Source organism: Mastigoproctus giganteus, chromosome 9 (assembly GCF_048544385.1).
Source record: "Mastigoproctus giganteus isolate SK-2022 chromosome 9, ASM4854438v1, whole genome shotgun sequence".
Taxonomy (NCBI): Eukaryota; Metazoa; Arthropoda; class Arachnida; order Uropygi; family Thelyphonidae; genus Mastigoproctus; species Mastigoproctus giganteus.
Window position 1 is genome coordinate 81719049 of NC_143583.1, and position 18258 is coordinate 81737306.

The following is an 18258-nucleotide window of genomic DNA, read 5'->3' on the forward strand; positions in this document are numbered from 1 at the left end:
GTGGACCCAACACCGAACCCTGTGGGACTCCACTAACATTAGTCCACGAAGAGCAGCACTCATTAATTACCACTTTCTGTCTTCTCCCACTCAACCATCCTTTTATCCATTGTAGCAACTTACCCTTAATACCATTCTGCTCCAATTTGTACAATAGTCTTCCATGCACAACTATGTCAAAAGCTTTCCTGAAATCCAAATATATGATATCAAAATTATTTTCTGCATCCAGTTCCTTTGTAACCACATAATATCCTATCAAATTTGTCTGACAAGACTTTCCCTTAACAAACTCATGCTGTGTCTGAATTATTGCTGCAGTCTTGTCTACATGATCCTGCAATGCATCTTTAACCAGTGACTCCACTATTTTACCCAGAACAGAAGTTAAACTAACTGGTCTGTAATTACTTGTATCACTCTTCGATCTCCCTTTGTGAACTGGGAATACATTTGCACATCTCCAGTCCGTGGGGACCTCCCCTGATGCTCTCCAAGGATGCTCTCATAAATATGGCTAAGGGTTTGCTTAGTTGCTTTGCCGCCTTCTTTAATATAACTGGACAGATCCCATCCACCTTTCTTATGTTTAACTTCAACAATTTCTCCTCCGCTTTGCTCTCAGTTATTACAAAATCATTAAGCACCCTGCTACAATGTAATAACCTTTTGCCATTTTCAAACCTTAATAACTCCTCAAGTGTAAATGAATATGCAAAATACTCATTCAGTTTGTTTGCTATCTAAGCAGGATCATCAACAGTCGAATCATCGATATCAAGTGGACCAATCAGATTCATCCCCTTCCTTTTAGAGTTTATATAAGTAAAGAAATCCTGGCTGTTTTTCTTAGCATCTTTTGCCAAGGATTTCTCGTAATCTGCCTTCGCCTGCCTAACCTCCTTTGTGACCTGATTACAGACTAGCTTATATCTGCCATAGGCTTCTGAGTCGCTTGATAATTTATATGCATCCCATGCATTTTTGTTCTCTGTCACGAGTCTCGTTAATTCATTTGATAACCATTTAGGCCTAAATCTTGAACAATATTTCTTAATAGGTATGAAACTTTTAGTAGCATCCACAATTAATTCCTTGAATTCTTCCCACTTAGAATTTACTGTTGGTAACATCGTCAGTTGATCCCACTGTACAGAATTTAAAAACTGTCTGAGACCACTTTATCGAAACCACTTTATTTTTCAAACCTTATTTTATCTTTCAGCTAAAATAAGACTTGAAAGTTCTTAAGTTCCACTGGAGATTCTTAAGGGTGCAAAATTTCAATTTGTTTATAAGAATCTTGAAAAACCAGTGCAGGAATAATACCATCAATGTGAGAAAAGTGCTTATAATATTTTGTGACTTTCTCTGTATTATTAACCTCATTCTACAATACAAATGAATATAATATAAATTTAGGTTTATCAAAAACAAACCAATTCCTCCTCCTGCATGTGGAGATGCTCCATATTTAAAAGAATCAATGTATCCCTTGATTTTTTCAAGATCTGGAAAAAAAAAAAAAAAAAAAAGGTCTTCTACTGGAGATGTTACTATGGAAATAAAGCTAACATTTTATATTCTTATTAGTGAAAATATAATTTCAGCTATAACATAAATAATATAACTATATAGCATTAAAAACCTAATTATATAAAAAAAAGTATTTTTGCTAAAAATTAACAATTTAAACCTGAAAGTAATGGCAATATTTCTCTATTTTCATACATTTTATCAAGTTTAAATTGTATGCGCAGGTAAATTGAAATGGAGAAAACTGAAATTTAGGCACATCAACCTGCATAGAGTAAAATATGCCTTTAATTTTTTAAAGGAATACAGATAATTCTCAAATATTTCATGGAAATCCCTGTATGACTTTCTTCAGTGACTGAACTAAATTCCCACCTCTTCCATACACCAGAGATTCCCAAAGTGTTAGCACATACCCCAAGTTGCAATATGGCCAAGTAGCCAATGTGCTAGAACTTCCCAAAAAACAACAGTATGTTCCCCCTCCCAAGGGGATGCTGGGGGGATATGTCCTTTTATAATTCAATTTTCTTCCATTCAATTTCATTCATTTCATCGATTTTATTTCGTGCTTTGAAATTAAATGTATTTGAAATATATATTAATTTATAAAAGTATGTATACTCATAGCTAAATTTTATGTAAAATCTGTTTATTTGCACTTGTTCTGGAAGGGAGCACATGAAATTCATGAAATATTTTGAGGGGAGGGTACAAAGTATAACAGTTTGGGAAGAACCTCTGTTACTTGATTTCAGAAAAGCTTTTGATACTGCTGTACAAATTGGAGCAGTATAGCATTAAGGACAAGTTGCTGCTATGGATAAAGGGATAGTTGAGTAAAGAAGGCAGAGAGTTTTTATTAATAGATACTGCTCATCATGGACTAATGTTATCAATGGAGTGCCCCAGGGTTCGGTGCTGGGCCCATTGTTGTTTTCTGCATTTATTAATGATATTGATGAAGGTATATCAGGTTTAGCGTCTAAGTCTGCAGATGATACTAAAAACTAAGGTTTGCAGGGTGGTTAATGACAGTGATGACAGTATGCTACTTCAACAAGATCTAGAAAAATTAAACAGGGGCTACGAAATGGCAATTGAAGTTTAACATTGACAAATGCAAAGTACTGCATATGAGTAACAGTAACCCCGGATTAATGTACCAACTGTGTGGTGCTACTGAATGAATACACTGAATGAAGTGAAAAATGAAAAAGACCCGGTGGTAATCATGCAGTCAGATATGAAATTCTCTGAACAGTGCAGACAGGCAGCCAGAACAGCACATGTGATATGGTTTATGATATACAGGAATTTTACTAGCAGGGATAAAAAGGTAATTATTCCATTGTAAAAGGCAATGGTCAGGCCACATCTTGATAACTGCATGCAGTTCTGGAAGCCTCATTTTAGTTTAGGAAGGATGCAGAGCTGCTGAAGCAGGTACAGAGAAGGGCAATACAATAGATGAGTTGAACAAATGGCTGCTCTTACCAAGAAAGGCTTCAATACTGCAAACTGCATCGTCTGGAGACTAGGCACCTACGAGGCGTTTAAGGCTTTGAATGGATTGAGCAAGCTCAATGCTGATGGGATTCTTCCTTTTTCTCAGACTACACACACATGAGGGGGCATAAATTCAAACTGAGGAAGGATGGTTGCAGAAGAGATGTGTGGAAGTTTGCCTTTAGCCAACATGTGGTTGATCACTGGAACAAATTTCTATCTGATGTTGTTGAAGTGGATAGCATGAAGAAATTCAAGGAACTACTAGACAAACTGTATAAACTTGCATCATTTGCCACTACTAATATACACTCCTGCCTAAAAGGTTGGAATCCCAGCGTATGACAACAGTTCTTGTTAATATTTTTGAAATTAACTATGACAATATAAGGGTTAATTATAAAAAAACATACACTACAAAGTATTTTAAGATTATTTTTTATTAAGCATTGAAAAATTTACAGCAAAAAAATATTGAAATGATTAATATTAACAATTATACTGAATTTTCATCAAAATATCCTCCACAAGATGTGGCATTCTGGTTTCCCATAAATTTTGCAAAGATGGGCAGACTTCACAGCTGTGACTGCCATAACCCATAAAAGCTCTAAGTCAGGTTTAAGTCAGGCAACTGGGGTGGCCATACCATAATTTGCAATACCCCCTCCTGTTGTTTGTAATATAAAATTTCTTCCACAGAGTTGGAGTCCAGAGGATATTGTATGATGTTCAAGAATATGCTTATAGCCTCCTTTTCTTAAAACTCCTTCATTTCTGATGATGTTCCTGCTCCAGAAAAACAGAAGCAACCTCCACCACCATGCTTGACTGTAGGCACTAAACAATGTGACACCATTTTTTCTTCAGCTGATCAACTTGCATAAATTCTACACTTGGATCCAAATATTTCAAATCTGGATTCATCCATCCACAGTACATTTTTCCACTGTTCAACTGTCCAATGTTGATGGCTTTTAGCCCAAACCAACTGTTTCTTTTGATTTTACGGTTTTAATAAGGGTTTTTGAAAATTAAGAAAAATGAAATGTGATTCCAAACTTTTAGTCTGGAGTGTACATTAAACAAGTCATATGGAAACCCATCATTTTCTATTTCTGAATGACACTTTCTCTCAGCCCTATTAAGTCAGTGTTCTAGGAGTTCAAACTCACTCTTCCCCCTCCCCATTATTTCATTTTATTTCAATCAGTGCGATTAAATTATTGAAGTACAGCCACTCCCCGACTTACATAAGGGTTGCATTCCGCAGAACTCTACGTAAGTCGGAATTTCCCTAAATGCTTATGCAGCACTCGCAAATTTAATTAAATTCGATCGAAGCAAAAAAGAAATGTTCGACCAACATGTAAATAGAATTATTTATTAAATTTTTTTTATCTCACATGCAGGAAAAATGTGTACAAAATTATAAAATTACAAAAAGAGAGAGGAGACAGGCATGTCAGCAAGTTTTACCTTTCGAGCATCATTACCAGAATCAATGTCTCCAGCTGATAAGTACGCCGCTGGAGAAGTTGAGAGCTGTGGAGATTTAGAAGGAGTTTTTTCCAACTCATCGCAAAATTTCTCTGCAGCTGCAGAATCGGCACTGGAGACTTCACCACATACTTTAACATTTTGGAAACCAGCGGAATGCTTGAATCTATTAAACCACCCATTGCTTGCCACGAACTTGGTTTGGGGTTTGCCATACTTATCCTTAATATCTTCATAAATACTTCTAGCTTTTGCTGGAATGGCTATTAGACTCAGGGGCACTCACTTCTGAATATGATTTTCCATCCATATTATTAATAACTTTTCCATCTTCAATATAGCACCTGAAAGCTGTTTTGTGATCACTGCTGATCTTAAACGCATTGATCCTTTAACATGTTCGTTTATATGCACACTGTCCTTTAAAATAGTATTCCCTGTTGAAGCAGCGAGACCTAATTACCATGCAATAGATGACAAACTTTGTCCTGCTTCATACTTCTTAATTATTTTCATTTCTAAATCAATTTTGTTTTGTTTCCTGGCACTACCACCACTTGCACTTTTTGTTGGTTGCTTTCCCTTCATCATTGTAATGCGTAAATAGGAATGAAAAGAAGTTTCTGAAAATTTCTTTATGTTTTTTATGTGACTGAAGATTTCAGTGAAGGGGAACACATTTCACCATAATAAAGTAAAAACCCAAATGATTTCAGTGATCGATATTATTGAAATGCAATAAGATCGAGTTTACTACCCATTTATAATAGAATTGCACTGACAGAAAAGCCCGATAAATTGGAAAGTGCAAATTGCTTTTATTGCTTTATGGTAGTGACCTCCAGAAATGTTCTTTAGAAAAGTATCAACAAAGGCATTCAAAACTGATTCTTATAATGGAACATATGATAACGATGAAAGGGTAGTGCAATTTCCATTTTAAAAATGACCTTTTAGAGAGATATAGCTTAGTTATATAGCTAAAATTTCGACTTCCAAGGTCTTGGAACGAATTGCCAAAAAAACCCCAATGTGTTATTGGGTTCACATTACGATATTTTCACGATACCTCCATTTATTTCTACGGGATGCAAAATACATTTCCACGATTTTTTTAAGTTTACCCCAGCCGGCAAAGACTTGCGTAAAGTTGAATTTCTGCAAGTTGTGTATTATGTAAGCCGGGGAGTGGCTGTACAGGTAATCCCCGCCGAAAACAGCTTCACTGTGCACAGATTCGCACTTACACGGTAGAAGTCCATGCGACATAGACTGTGTCGTACATGGCACAATGTTCGCATAGCATAATGTATCTGACTCAGATATTATATAGTGTGTGGTTGCTTTAGCATGATTGAATTTATAAGTGTCATTGATTTCATTTTAAGTGACTTTGTTATCAGAGACAGCTGTTTTGTGGCACTTTCACGATCAGTCAAAATTTAGCCTCTTTACATTGTACCTACTTTTTTATTACAATATATTTTTCGTTATGTATCTTTCAACTCAGTTCTCAGAAACAGTGTGATGTAATACTTGAACGACCCCTTAGTCGGCTTGAATCTTTGCTAGTGACAATATCAGTGTGAGTTTCTGAGTTGAGTGAAAAGTGACTTCATTGTGTGTTTTGTCATTGAGTGAATTTATATTTTATTTCAATAGTAATCCTAACATAATGGCTTCAAAGCGTGCCTCTACGTCCGAAAGTGATTCCGGGAATAAAAAATCCAAAAAAATTCTGTCATTGCAAGAGAAAATGATTATTTTGGGGAAAATAGAGCAAGGAAGAACGTATGCATCTTTAGCTAAAGAATATGAATGCAATAATGAATCATTGATACGAACAATTAAAATGTATGAGGACAAAATTAAAGCAAGCACTAGGTTGGCAACAAACTCTGCAAGTACAAAATCAACTTTTGTTAGTTGACATGATATGCTTATTATAAAAATGGAACAGTTATTGAATGTTTGAATCGAAGACCAAAGGAACAGAAATGTGCTTCTCGGTTCTAATATGATTAGGTGCAAGGCCCAACATATTTATCATCACATAAAAATCTCACACTGTTAGTGCAAATGGTGAATCAAGTTTCAGTGCATCCAAGGGATGGTTTGATAGATCTAAAAAAAGAGCAAATCTGCACAGTATTAAAGTTGTTGGTGAGGTTGCTTCTGCCAGTGTGGAGGCAGTAGAAAATTTTTTACCTGAATTGAAAAATGTAATAGAAGAGGGAGGACACAAGGCAGATCAGATTTTTAACTGTGATAAAACGACTCTATTGGAAAACAATGCCCGACAGGACATATTTATCCAAAGAAGAACACGATGCACCTGGATTCAAACTGTCAAAGGATAGGATCACTCTTCTAATTTTGTAGTAATGCTTATAAATGCAAGCCTTTATTAGTGTATCGTTCAGAAAAGCCAAAGGCTTTGAAAGGCGAAAATAAATCCTCTCTTCCCATTTACTGGCGATTGAATAGAAAAGCATGGCTAACTGGCTCACTGTTTAGTAACTGATGTTGAAGGATATACGTGAAAAATAAGAATTTAATATTCAAGGTGCTCCTTATCTTAGACAATGCTCCAAGTCACCCAGTCAAGTCTCCAAGTCACTTCTCGATTGCAATCCAAATGTAAAACTTGTGTTTCTTCCTCCGAACAAATCATTAATTTTACAGTCCTTGGACCAATGGATCATTTTGACTTTTAAATCTTATTATCTAAGGATAAGCTTGGCAAATCTTGTTGATAAAATTGAAATATTTCCAGAAAATAACATCCATCAATGTTGGGCTAAATTCACAATACAATATTAACAGGTACTGAAATAACTGAACAGTCATAGACTGAAACGAAGAAGTCAACTTTGAAGAACTGTTGGAAGAACTCCCTGAAACAGGAAGTGACTCACAAGGCTTCAATATTACTAAGATAGTAGTTGAGAAAATGATTAAACTTTCAATCATTATTGGAGGTGTGGGATTTAGTTTGATATAGGGCAGAAAGAAATTTTAGAATATATTCATTCACATCAGGAGGAATTAAAAAATGAAGAATTAGAAGAACTACTTGACTCCAATAAAGATGTTTGTGAAGAAGAAGAAGAAAATGAAAAGCAGAAGAAACTTAAACTAACAAACAAGGGAATATCAGAGATTCTAAAAAGTAGCTGTGTTCCCAAAGGAGAAGATTATGCAGGAAGATCCCAACTTTCATAGGAGTACGAAAATTAAATAGGCATTGACAATATTATGATTTCTTATGTTGACATGAGAAAGATCATGACAAAACAGCGACAAACAAAAATTACGGACTTTGTAAGTCAACTTCAAAAGCATGATCACCTTCTGCTAGCAGTTTCATCAACTGAACGTTTCTTCATATGCATTGGTAAGTCATGGTCAACTAAAAATTTATTTCATTGTTTTCTTTTAAATTCAGGTAGGAATTCATTTCAATTCCATAATCGAAGTGTATACCCGATTAAGTTTCTGTTGTTTCCATAATTTAGTTTTGATTTTTTTGTGGTGGTTTTCTTTCAATCATGTTTTCTTTTAACATAGGGGCCCTTTACATTTACGTTACGGGCATGAGCTCACTCACTCACTCAATTGGATCAATGGAATGAGAGATGAGAAATTATGGAGGAAGTCAGTCTTACCGTTCATTTTTGAAACCTCGATTCCAGCAAAAATTAGCATAGAAAAATATATATTTTATGATGTTTTTAGTTAGAATACATTTTAAATTTTAAAGTGAAATTGTTAATTTCTTTTAAAAATAAATTGTACCATTTGTAACACAGATTTTGGTTTTAATTTCATACATAAAGTTTCAGAACCTAATCCCCATTTTTCCATAACAACAGTACCCCGCCAAATGCAGAATCGGCATGCGTTGGTCTGAAGGTCACCTGTATATATTAATTTCTAAATATATGTATAACTCATAGCTAAATTTTGTGTGAAATCTTTATTTGCACTTGTTTTGGAAGGAGGATGTGAAATATTTGGTGGGGGAAGCACAAGGAAAAAAGTTTGGGAACCTCAATTTCTGGATGGTACCAAGTTTCCATTAGCCCTAAGTCAGTGTTATCCTAATCAGGAGTTCAAACTCACTTATTTTGTTGATAACTCCTGACACTGGCGTAAACAGTTCAGTTTAAGTATCCTTGTGCTGTTTACTAACACGACACCACATGTATGTTTGTTGTCCTGACATTAGTTTCCTATCCATTTAAATCATTGCTCTCTTTAGCTTGCCTTTTTCGTATTAGAAGGCTCTGGCTTTGAGGCCTCATAAAAGAGTTTTTTCGACAGGTGTAAGTTGCTGGACCAATATTATCAAATTAATTAGTGGGTGAGGTTCATTATAGGTATTGACCCCACCCACCATCCAACTGGCAATTTCCCTAAACTATTAAGGCATCCTTAGTGACATTGGCAAAGATCCTTGCACCACCTTTGTTAAAATATTCTATCTGTACATAACAGATTCTTTCTAACTACATGGGTAGGGAACACTGATAAGAATTTCCCCCAAAAAAGCCTTCCAGATTCCCTCAATCTGAATTAATCCAAGGTTTTCAAGCATTACTTTTCCACCTATTTTGCACTGATACATCTATAACATGGTTTCGCTCTAACACGATTGATAAATTGCGGAAATCCTTGCACAACACGGTACTTCTATAACAACGTTTCACTCTAACGCGGTTTGAGAATTGCTGAAAATCTCACATAACATGGTATTTTTGAGCTTTTGTGCTGGGAAAACACTGCTATTATGTCAGATGTAATTTTCAACGTTTCCAATCCTTTTTGTGAATCCTTGCTGTTGACTCACTAGTCATTATCCACTACCTGATAGTTTTCTAAAGCACATTTCTGGAGGTCACGACCCTAAAACAATAAAAACAATTTGCAGTTTCCGGTTTATTGGTCTTTTCTGTTAGTGTACTTAATTATAAACGGGTAGTAAACTTGATCTGCTTATATTTGCTATAGTACTGATAGCTGGAATTCTGTGGGTTTTCACGTTATTATAGTAGTAGTGGCATGTGATGCAAGAAAGCAAGTGTATGAGCTTATGCAGCATCAGATAAAAAAAACACACCATTCCCTCCAAATGCCTGTACAGTTCCTCCTTAAATTTATTTAACCTATCAACTTCCATAACGACAGATGGAAGTTTGTTCCAGCAATTAACCACCCGCTGGCTAAAGGCAAATTTCCACACATCTATTCTACATCTGTCTTTTCTTAATTTGAATTTACGTCCCCTTAGGTTTGTAATCTGAACAAGCGGAAGGATCCCATCAGAATTCAGCGTGCTCAACCCATTCAAGACCTTATACATCTCGATCAGATCACCGCGCAGGTACCTAGTCTCCAGCCACTGCAATTTGCAGAACTTAAGCCTCTCTTGGTAAGAGGATCCCTTCATTCCCCTCACAAATCTTGTTGCCCTTCTCTGTACACGCTCAAGTAAATCTACATCCTTCCTAAAATGAGGCCTCCATACCTGTACGCAGTACTCAAGGCGTGGCCTGACCATTGCCTTATACAGAGGGACAATCACCTCCTTTTCCCTGCTAGCAAAATTTTTATATATCATTGACAAAATCCTATGACCTGCCCTGGCAGCCTGTCTGCATTGCTCAGAAAACTTCATATCTGACTGCACAATTAGTCCCAGGTCTTTTTCATTTTCTACCACCTTAAGTGTAGTACCACACAGTCGGTACGTTTCAATTTGTACAATACTCTTCCATGCACAACTGTGTCAAAAGCTTTCCTGAAATCCAAATATATGATATCAAAATTATTTTTTGCATCCAGTTCCTTTGTAACCACATCATAATATCCTATCAAATTTGTCAGACAAGACTTTCCCTTAACAAACCCATGCTGTGTCTGAATTATTGCTGCAGTCTTGTCTGCATGATCCTGCAATGCATCTTTAATCACTGACTCCATTATTTTACCCAGAACAGAAGTTAAACTAACTGGTCTGTAATTACTTGTATCACCCTTCGATTCCCCTTTGTGAACTGGGGATACATTTGCACATCTCCAGTCCGTTGGGACCTCCCTGATGCTCTCCAAGGATGCTCTCATAAATATGGCTAAGGGTTTGCTTAGTTGCCTTACTGCCTCCTTTAATATAACTGGATAGATCCCATCCACCCCAGGTGCCTTTCTTATGTTTAACTTCAACAATTTCTCCTCCACTTTTCTCTCAGTTATTACAAAATCATTAAGCACCCTGCTACAATTTGATAACCTTCTGCCATTTTCAAACCTTAATAACTCCTCAAGTGTGAATGTAGATACAAAATACTCATTCAGTTTGTTTGTTATCTGAGCAGGATCATCAACAGTCGAACCATCGATATCAAGTGGACCAATCAGATTTATCCCCTTCCTTTTAGAGTTTATATAAGTAAAGAAATCCTTTCTGTTTTTCTTAGCATCTTTTGCCAAAGATTTCTCGTAATCTGCCTTCACCTGCCTAACCTCCTTTGTGACCTGATTACAAACTAGCTTATATCTGCCATAGGCTACTGAGTTGCTTGATAATTTATATGCAACCCATGCATTTTTTTTCTCTGTCATGAGTCTCATTAGTTCATTTGATAACCATTTAGGCCTAAACCTTGAACAATATTTCTTAATACGTATGAAACTTTTAGTAGCATCCACGATTAATTCCTTGAATGCTTCCCACTTAGAATTTACTGTTGGTAACAATGTCAGTTGATCCCACTGTACAGAATTTAAAAACTGTCTGAGACCACTGTACTCACTTTTACGGAAGCAAAAACCCTTTCCTTTACCCCTGATGGTAATTATATCTTTAAGTAAATCCCACATCAGTACACTGTGATCACTGCCACCTAGTGGTTCCTTTATTTGCAAATTCTTAATACACGAATGATCACTGCTGATAACCAGATCAAGAGTATTACCCTCTCTGGTTGCCTCTCGAACATGCTGCTGCAGAAAACAATCATCCAATAAATCCACAAAAGTCTTACTAGTGTGTGAGTGACCAACCCACAAGTTCCAGTAAATATATATGGGAAGTTAAAATCCTCCATTATAAGACATTCTGATTTACTAGCCCACTCTATTTCTCTGTACAATCGTTCATTGTTAATTATGGTGAAATGTGTTTCCCCTTCAATGAAATATTCAATCATATAAAAACATAAATACATTTTCAGAAACTGATTATTCTGTATCATGTTTGTTGCAACTTCTGCATGCCGTGTTCTTTGTTATTAATTGCTTTTATCATTTTTACTGTCTTAAATTTTACAACCAAAAAAAAAGTCAGTGAACAGCAATATCAATTAGTATGTACATATTACAAGCTATTTATGTAAGCGAAAATTTGTTTTTCTTTTGCTAACTGGAAAATATTCTTCCAATTTTCACGTATCATTTAAAGCAGGGGTCCACTGTATTTTGTTGGGGAATCCCTGGGTTCTGTGCTATTGAACTTGTGCTTGTTTGAGACCATAAAAAATAATTGATTTCGAAGAGTGCAGTCATGACTTTTAAAGCGAGAAGAAGGTACATGAAATCTAAATGCTGTAGAAGAGAATGTGCTTAGCAGTGATGACATAAGTATCACAGTTTGTAAGGTAAGATGTTTGTTCAGTTATTATTATTTAAGTTATTACTATTATAAAAATAAAGTTAAAATACTAAGTTATTACTTCTATAAAAATTAAGTTTCTGATAGTTATAAAAAAAAAAAAGCGTATTTTTGTTTCACATTACACAAGATTTTATAGGAACCAAACTACCGTGTTATACGAAGGTTACCTATATAAGATAATTACTATCAGTGATTTCACTACTGATGTAAACACAAGAGCAGAAATTAACTATGACCTCTTTCTGCTTTTTAGTGACATTTCCATGGATTACTACAGACTCATGAAATACGAACAATGAATATATTCAACAAATACCTTTGCTTTAATCAATGACACCAATGTGTCAACATCTGATGTGTCACCCTGTATGATAAATACACTTGTAGTAAGATTATTAAATTTATTGTTTAATCTTTTTCTGTTTTAAAAATTAAATATTTAAGTGACTACTAGTAACGCCCAAATACAAAAAGAAATTCATTTTACTTACTAATACCATGTTCTGTAGCTTTCAAGGTTAGGAAGTCAGGATTATGAATTCTTTGTGCTCCAGACAGTATTTCTTCTCCTCTCATATACATATCATAAGAATTAGAAGATTTCTGGATAAAGAATATATAAAAATAAATAATATAAGAGTAACTATATATAACACAATGCAGTTAAACTTGATTATATCTGAAAAATTGATTTAAAGTAACTTACTTATACATTTCAATTCAACCTACAACCAACTAAATAACTTCCATTCATTTTCAACATTGAATATCAAAAATCTTAATAAAATTTTTAATTTCAGTTAAACTATAATTTTTCCTAATACTAGAGAGTATTTTTGACAAAAATTATTTAACATATAGTAAGCATTCTTTGATTCATATTTCTTTAATATCATTGGATGAGCAATGATATGATATACTGGTCTTCTTAAATCATAATTTCATTCCAGTTATGAACAAGTTAAACAGTATTAGTAGTGGAAAATGATGCAAGGAAGTAAGTTTATATAGCATTAGAGAGAGAAAAAAACTACCCCACCTCTTTAATAAATCTTCCCACCCCCTTTAATAGTTTGTTTAATTCTTCCTTAAATTTATTCAAAATATCCACTTTGACATGCATCTCTCTCTCTCCTACAACCAACCTTTTTTAATTTAAATTCATGTCCCCCTTATGTATGCTATGTGAGAAAGAGAAAGGATGCCATCATGATTTCATTTACTAAAGCTTTAACACTTCAGCAGGTTTCCTTGCAGGTACCAACTTTCCAAGCGCTGCAAGTATTCTTTTGTGTTCTTGACTAATCTTGTTACTCTTATTTACACCTGTTCCTTGACCAATCGTGTTACTCTTCTTTGCATGTGTTTTAACAGATATGTATCCTTCTTAAAATCAGACTTCCAGATCTGTATTATACAGTAGTCAAGTTGCAGCTTCACCATTGCCTTATACAATGGAATAATCACCTCCTGTCCTTGCAGGTAAAATTTCCGTATATCAGTGACAGAACCCCATGAGCTGTTTTAGCAGTCTATCTACACTGCTCAGAGAACTTCATTGTCATACTATACAATTACCTATAGGTCTCATTTGTTTGTCAGAAAATGATATGTTTTTCTGGAATTACTGCTATCCATATGCATTACTCAATTTATCAATGTGAAACCTCAATTGCCCCTTCTCGGTCCAATTTTTTAGGCCTTGTTGCAGAAGTATATCTTGATTCCTGTCATTAACAATCCTGCAAACCTTTCTACCATCTGCAAACTCAGACAGTAAGCTTGGTATCCCTCCATCAATATCATTAATGAATATTAAAAACAGTAAGTTCAGCCCAGCACTGAACTCTGAGGAATTCCACAAATAACATTTGTCCAAGAGCAGTGTCCCTTTATAATCACCATGTCTTCTGCCACTGAACCATCAATTTAACTATGATAATCACTTGTACCCCAATGTCACACTGCTTCAATTTGTACAGCAGTCTTTCATGTGGAAGGATGTCCAAAGCTTTTCTGAAATCTAGTATATGACGTCAAAATATTTTGCATCCCGTTTCTTAGTCACTGTGCCACAGTAGCTAATCAGATTGGTCAGACAAGATCTCCCCCAAAATTCCATGCTGTGATTTCCATTAATCGGATTCCTGTCAGGATCCTACAATACTCCGCTAACTGCGGACTCCATTATTTTCCCTGGAAAAGTAGTCAAGCTCAGAGGTCTGTAATTACTCACGTTGCCTTCTGATTCCGCCCTATGAATCCAAGGATGCTCTCAAATAAATTATGGCCAATAGTTTGCTTACCTCTCACGCTACATCTTTTAATATACAGGCAACCCCCGTATAACACGGTACTTCTACAACACGGTTTCGTTCTAACATGGTTGATAAATTGTGACAATCCTCGCACAACACGGTACTTAAATAACATGATTTAGCTCTAGCACGGTTAGAGAATTTCGGCAAACCCCACATAACATGGTATTTTTGAGCTTTTGTGTGGGGGAACCCCTGCTATTATATTGGATGTAATTTTTCAACATTTCCATTCTTTTTAAATCCCCGCTGTTGACTCGCTAGTCAAAAAAAAATCGAGAAATCCCTGTATTTTATTTTGTTAGGAAATTCCCTTGTTACGCTCTGTGATATTGAACTTGTGGAAAAATCTAGATTTTTAAAGTTTTATTACTATTGGATAGCACACAAGACCATCCAAAAGATTTAAGTCATCCAAATGTTGAAGTTATGTTCCTGCCACCACAGTTGTACTGGGTTAATACAATTTCTTTCATTCAGCAGTTAGATGAAGGCATTAAATCAGAAAATCGTTACAATGGATTTTGCAAAAAATTGATTCCGAATCTATTGAAATAATGGAGGCACGGAAACATTTCTCAATTGTGGACTGTATCAGAATCATAGCTTTATCGCTGAAAGAAGTAAAACCATCAACGTTAAATGTGTGTGGAAAAATGTATGGTCAGAGTCAGTTCATTCAGGGAATATGATCGAACTGGCAGAAAATGGAATCAGTGCGATAATAGAACTTGCTACGTCAGTAGGAGGGGAAGGTTTGATGATATGACTACTGAAACCCTCCTGGGTAACACAGTTGATAGAATCGCCCTCCTCCCCACACCGGGTGGAAAAGACCTGAGTTTAAATCCCGTCGATGAAAGGAGGAATTTTTACGGGTCTTTTTCATGTGGCTGAGTTAGTCGGGCTCAGGTGAGGGTAGCATGTTTTTGTCTCCCGGAAACTCGGGTCCAGCAAAACAGAAAATTTACCTCAGGACACACACAATTTATAGATAATATACACAGAGTAACGTGGCCTTAGTTGCCGATGCTCCTAAAAAAAATAAAAAAAAGATGATTACTGAAGACGTTCGAAAATTACTGGTAGAAAAAGAGGCTGGCAAAGCAGATTTGATGGAAATGGCATCAGCGGTAACACCAAATCAATTCAGAGGATGACAGCACAAATTAAAATTCTAAACTTCCAAATTTTACACTAAAAAGCATAGGGGAAGGCATAAAGTTAGATGAGCAATTAGAATCTTATTTTTTGAATGCAGATTCTTGAATGAAAGGAGCCCAAAGTTTAAAAGGTAGCTTCAAAAATGGTTAGTTCCATACGATGAAATTCACAAAGGTTTATCAAGCAAAAGCAAACAAACCCTGATTTCATTTACATTTTGTTAATGAAATAGTGTATTTTTGTTACTTTTTGGAACGTAACCCTCCTTTTTATACTTTTTCTTAGTCCTGTATAACACGACATTTTATAGGAACCTAATAACCATGTTATACGAGGGTTACCGGTAACTGGATAAATTTTGGCAGTCCCAGGTATTTTATTTACTTTTAGCTTCAAAAGCTTTGCTTTCACCTTATTTTAGCTTCTTAATTAAATGAGTTATATATTCAGTCTAGGCCAAAAAATAATGAATCCATAGTCCAATACAAAATTTCAGTTAAACCACAAGTACATATACTTTGGCTAATTTTATGCATACCACTGTGTAAATATTATTTTATCAATGGAAGGTAATCAAGTGATTGACATAATAATCAGTAATAAATTATTTTTCTCTCCCACCACTTATTATCAGTTTGTTGTCAAGAGCCCATCTTTGCATGTTGAAGAAGTCAGACTGCAATTCATAGATTACTGGTTTTAAATTATTTTCAACAAAACAAACCAAGTGTGATGAATCCCTGGCCTAATTAAATGCCAAAGGGTTAACACTACCTAATGGCGACCACAATCTGTATATACACTACTACCACACTTCAGATGACATTGATAATGCATTATCATTAAACTTGCCCACACATATGCAAAAAGGAGGGGGAGTGCTGCATTTGATGTCTAAGTTTTTTAATTATTTTATACTCTGTTAACTCTTACTTTAATTTTGACATACACAAATAAATGTAGCTGATGAAAGTTATCATTGGGTATTTGAAAAAGCTTAACCCTTTAATGAGTACATCCATAGATCTAGCTTTTGAAGGTTGTTTCAAATGTGTCATTAATTAATGTATGCATTAATGAAATTTTTCTAGTACATGCTGCTAACTCTTAACTATGTTTCCAACTAATTTTAGACATAATTAGTTGGGAACGATACTTTTGTAAGTCCAAATCAGACAACTGATTTCGACTTACAAAACAATTTAAGAATTTTTTTGGATCCAGAAGTTGATACAACTGAATCAAATGATACATAAATAGATGAATAGGATATTATTGCATCAAAAAGAAAAAGTTGTGTGTGCAGTGCATTTCATTTTGAAAATGTCAGAAATTAGTAATAATAGTTTATGATTTACGAAAAAAAGGTGAACTGAGAAATTTTCATTTCTGTGCATCCACCTCATTGCCCTTTCATTCCTCCAACCAGCACATGGCAACAAACACAATACCCAGTCTTTCAGCTACAGTATACATATAGCCAATGTGATATATATATAAAAATAAATAATAATTGCTGGATTTATATTGGTCCAATTTTAATGAAGTTAGGGAAAGGCTGATAAACTGTTTTAAACAGTGACGTACAAAATTTCATGAAAATCTACTCGCTGAGTTATTACATGCAGACAGACATAGAAATAATTGTTGGATTTCTATTGGTCTGATTTGAATGAAATTTAGAATGGTTTGACAAATATTTCTAAAAAGGCCCAAATATAAAATTTCATGAAAATCCATCCACTGGGAACCATGTTATTAGGTGAGGATGGAAAAAAATAAATAAATAAATAAAAAAAAAAAATAAATTAAAAATAATTTTCAGATTTTTATTGGCCTGATTTTAACGAAATTTGGAATGGTTCGACAAATCATTTTAAAAGTACCGAATATAAAATTTCACGAAAATCTGCCAACTGGGAGTCAAGTTGTATGCAGACAGACAGACATGGTGACGACAATAGGTGCACTATGCATATATGCTAATGTGCCTCCCCACAAAAAGGTAACAACATTTTATTTATGATTCACCTACTTCAGTGATTTACTATGAACTAACATGATGCTAATCTTGTTAGTTCATAGTAAATGAACTAACAAGCACTAGTTCATAGCACTAACTTGTTCGATTCTGATTCCTTTTTAATTCTCAAATTGAATTTTGACAATTTAACTTTAGTATTAGACAAAATAAAATTAAGAAACATCAGTGTTTTAAAGCATTTATGTACAAGGTTTTCTTCCTTACAAAATTTAAAAATTCAACAAAAAAAAAAAAAAAAAAAAGGCATGCCACATTGCTTAATGCTACTCTGGAAAGTTACCATTAGCAGTCTGTACATGTTTGATAAACTCATTCATGAAAGAAAGGACCGACAAATTGTAAATAAATCTTTATTATAGAAAATGATAAATACAACAACCCTTCACAGTGACACGTTAGGCATTTTACATAAGATATGTACATAATTATAAAACATAAAGTCAAAATTAAGCAAGTAAAGACGATGTAGTTACAAAGGTAAACAGATAGAAGAATTGAACATTATCTATAGG

At 34.8% G+C, this 18258-nt stretch overlaps 1 protein-coding gene across 1 annotated transcript in view; it reads right to left on the reverse strand.

Moving 5' to 3' along the window:
* AspRS (aspartyl-tRNA synthetase) overlaps positions 1–18258 on the reverse strand; it is a 306084-nt gene that overhangs the window by 39554 nt on the left and 248272 nt on the right. The window contains exons 12-13 of the mRNA XM_090380710.1: positions 12712–12823; positions 1440–1511 (exon numbers count right to left, since the gene is read on the reverse strand). Of these exons, the coding sequence (XP_090236836.1) occupies positions 1440–1511; positions 12712–12823 (184 nt within the window). The remainder of the gene's footprint in view (positions 1–1439; positions 1512–12711; positions 12824–18258) is intronic.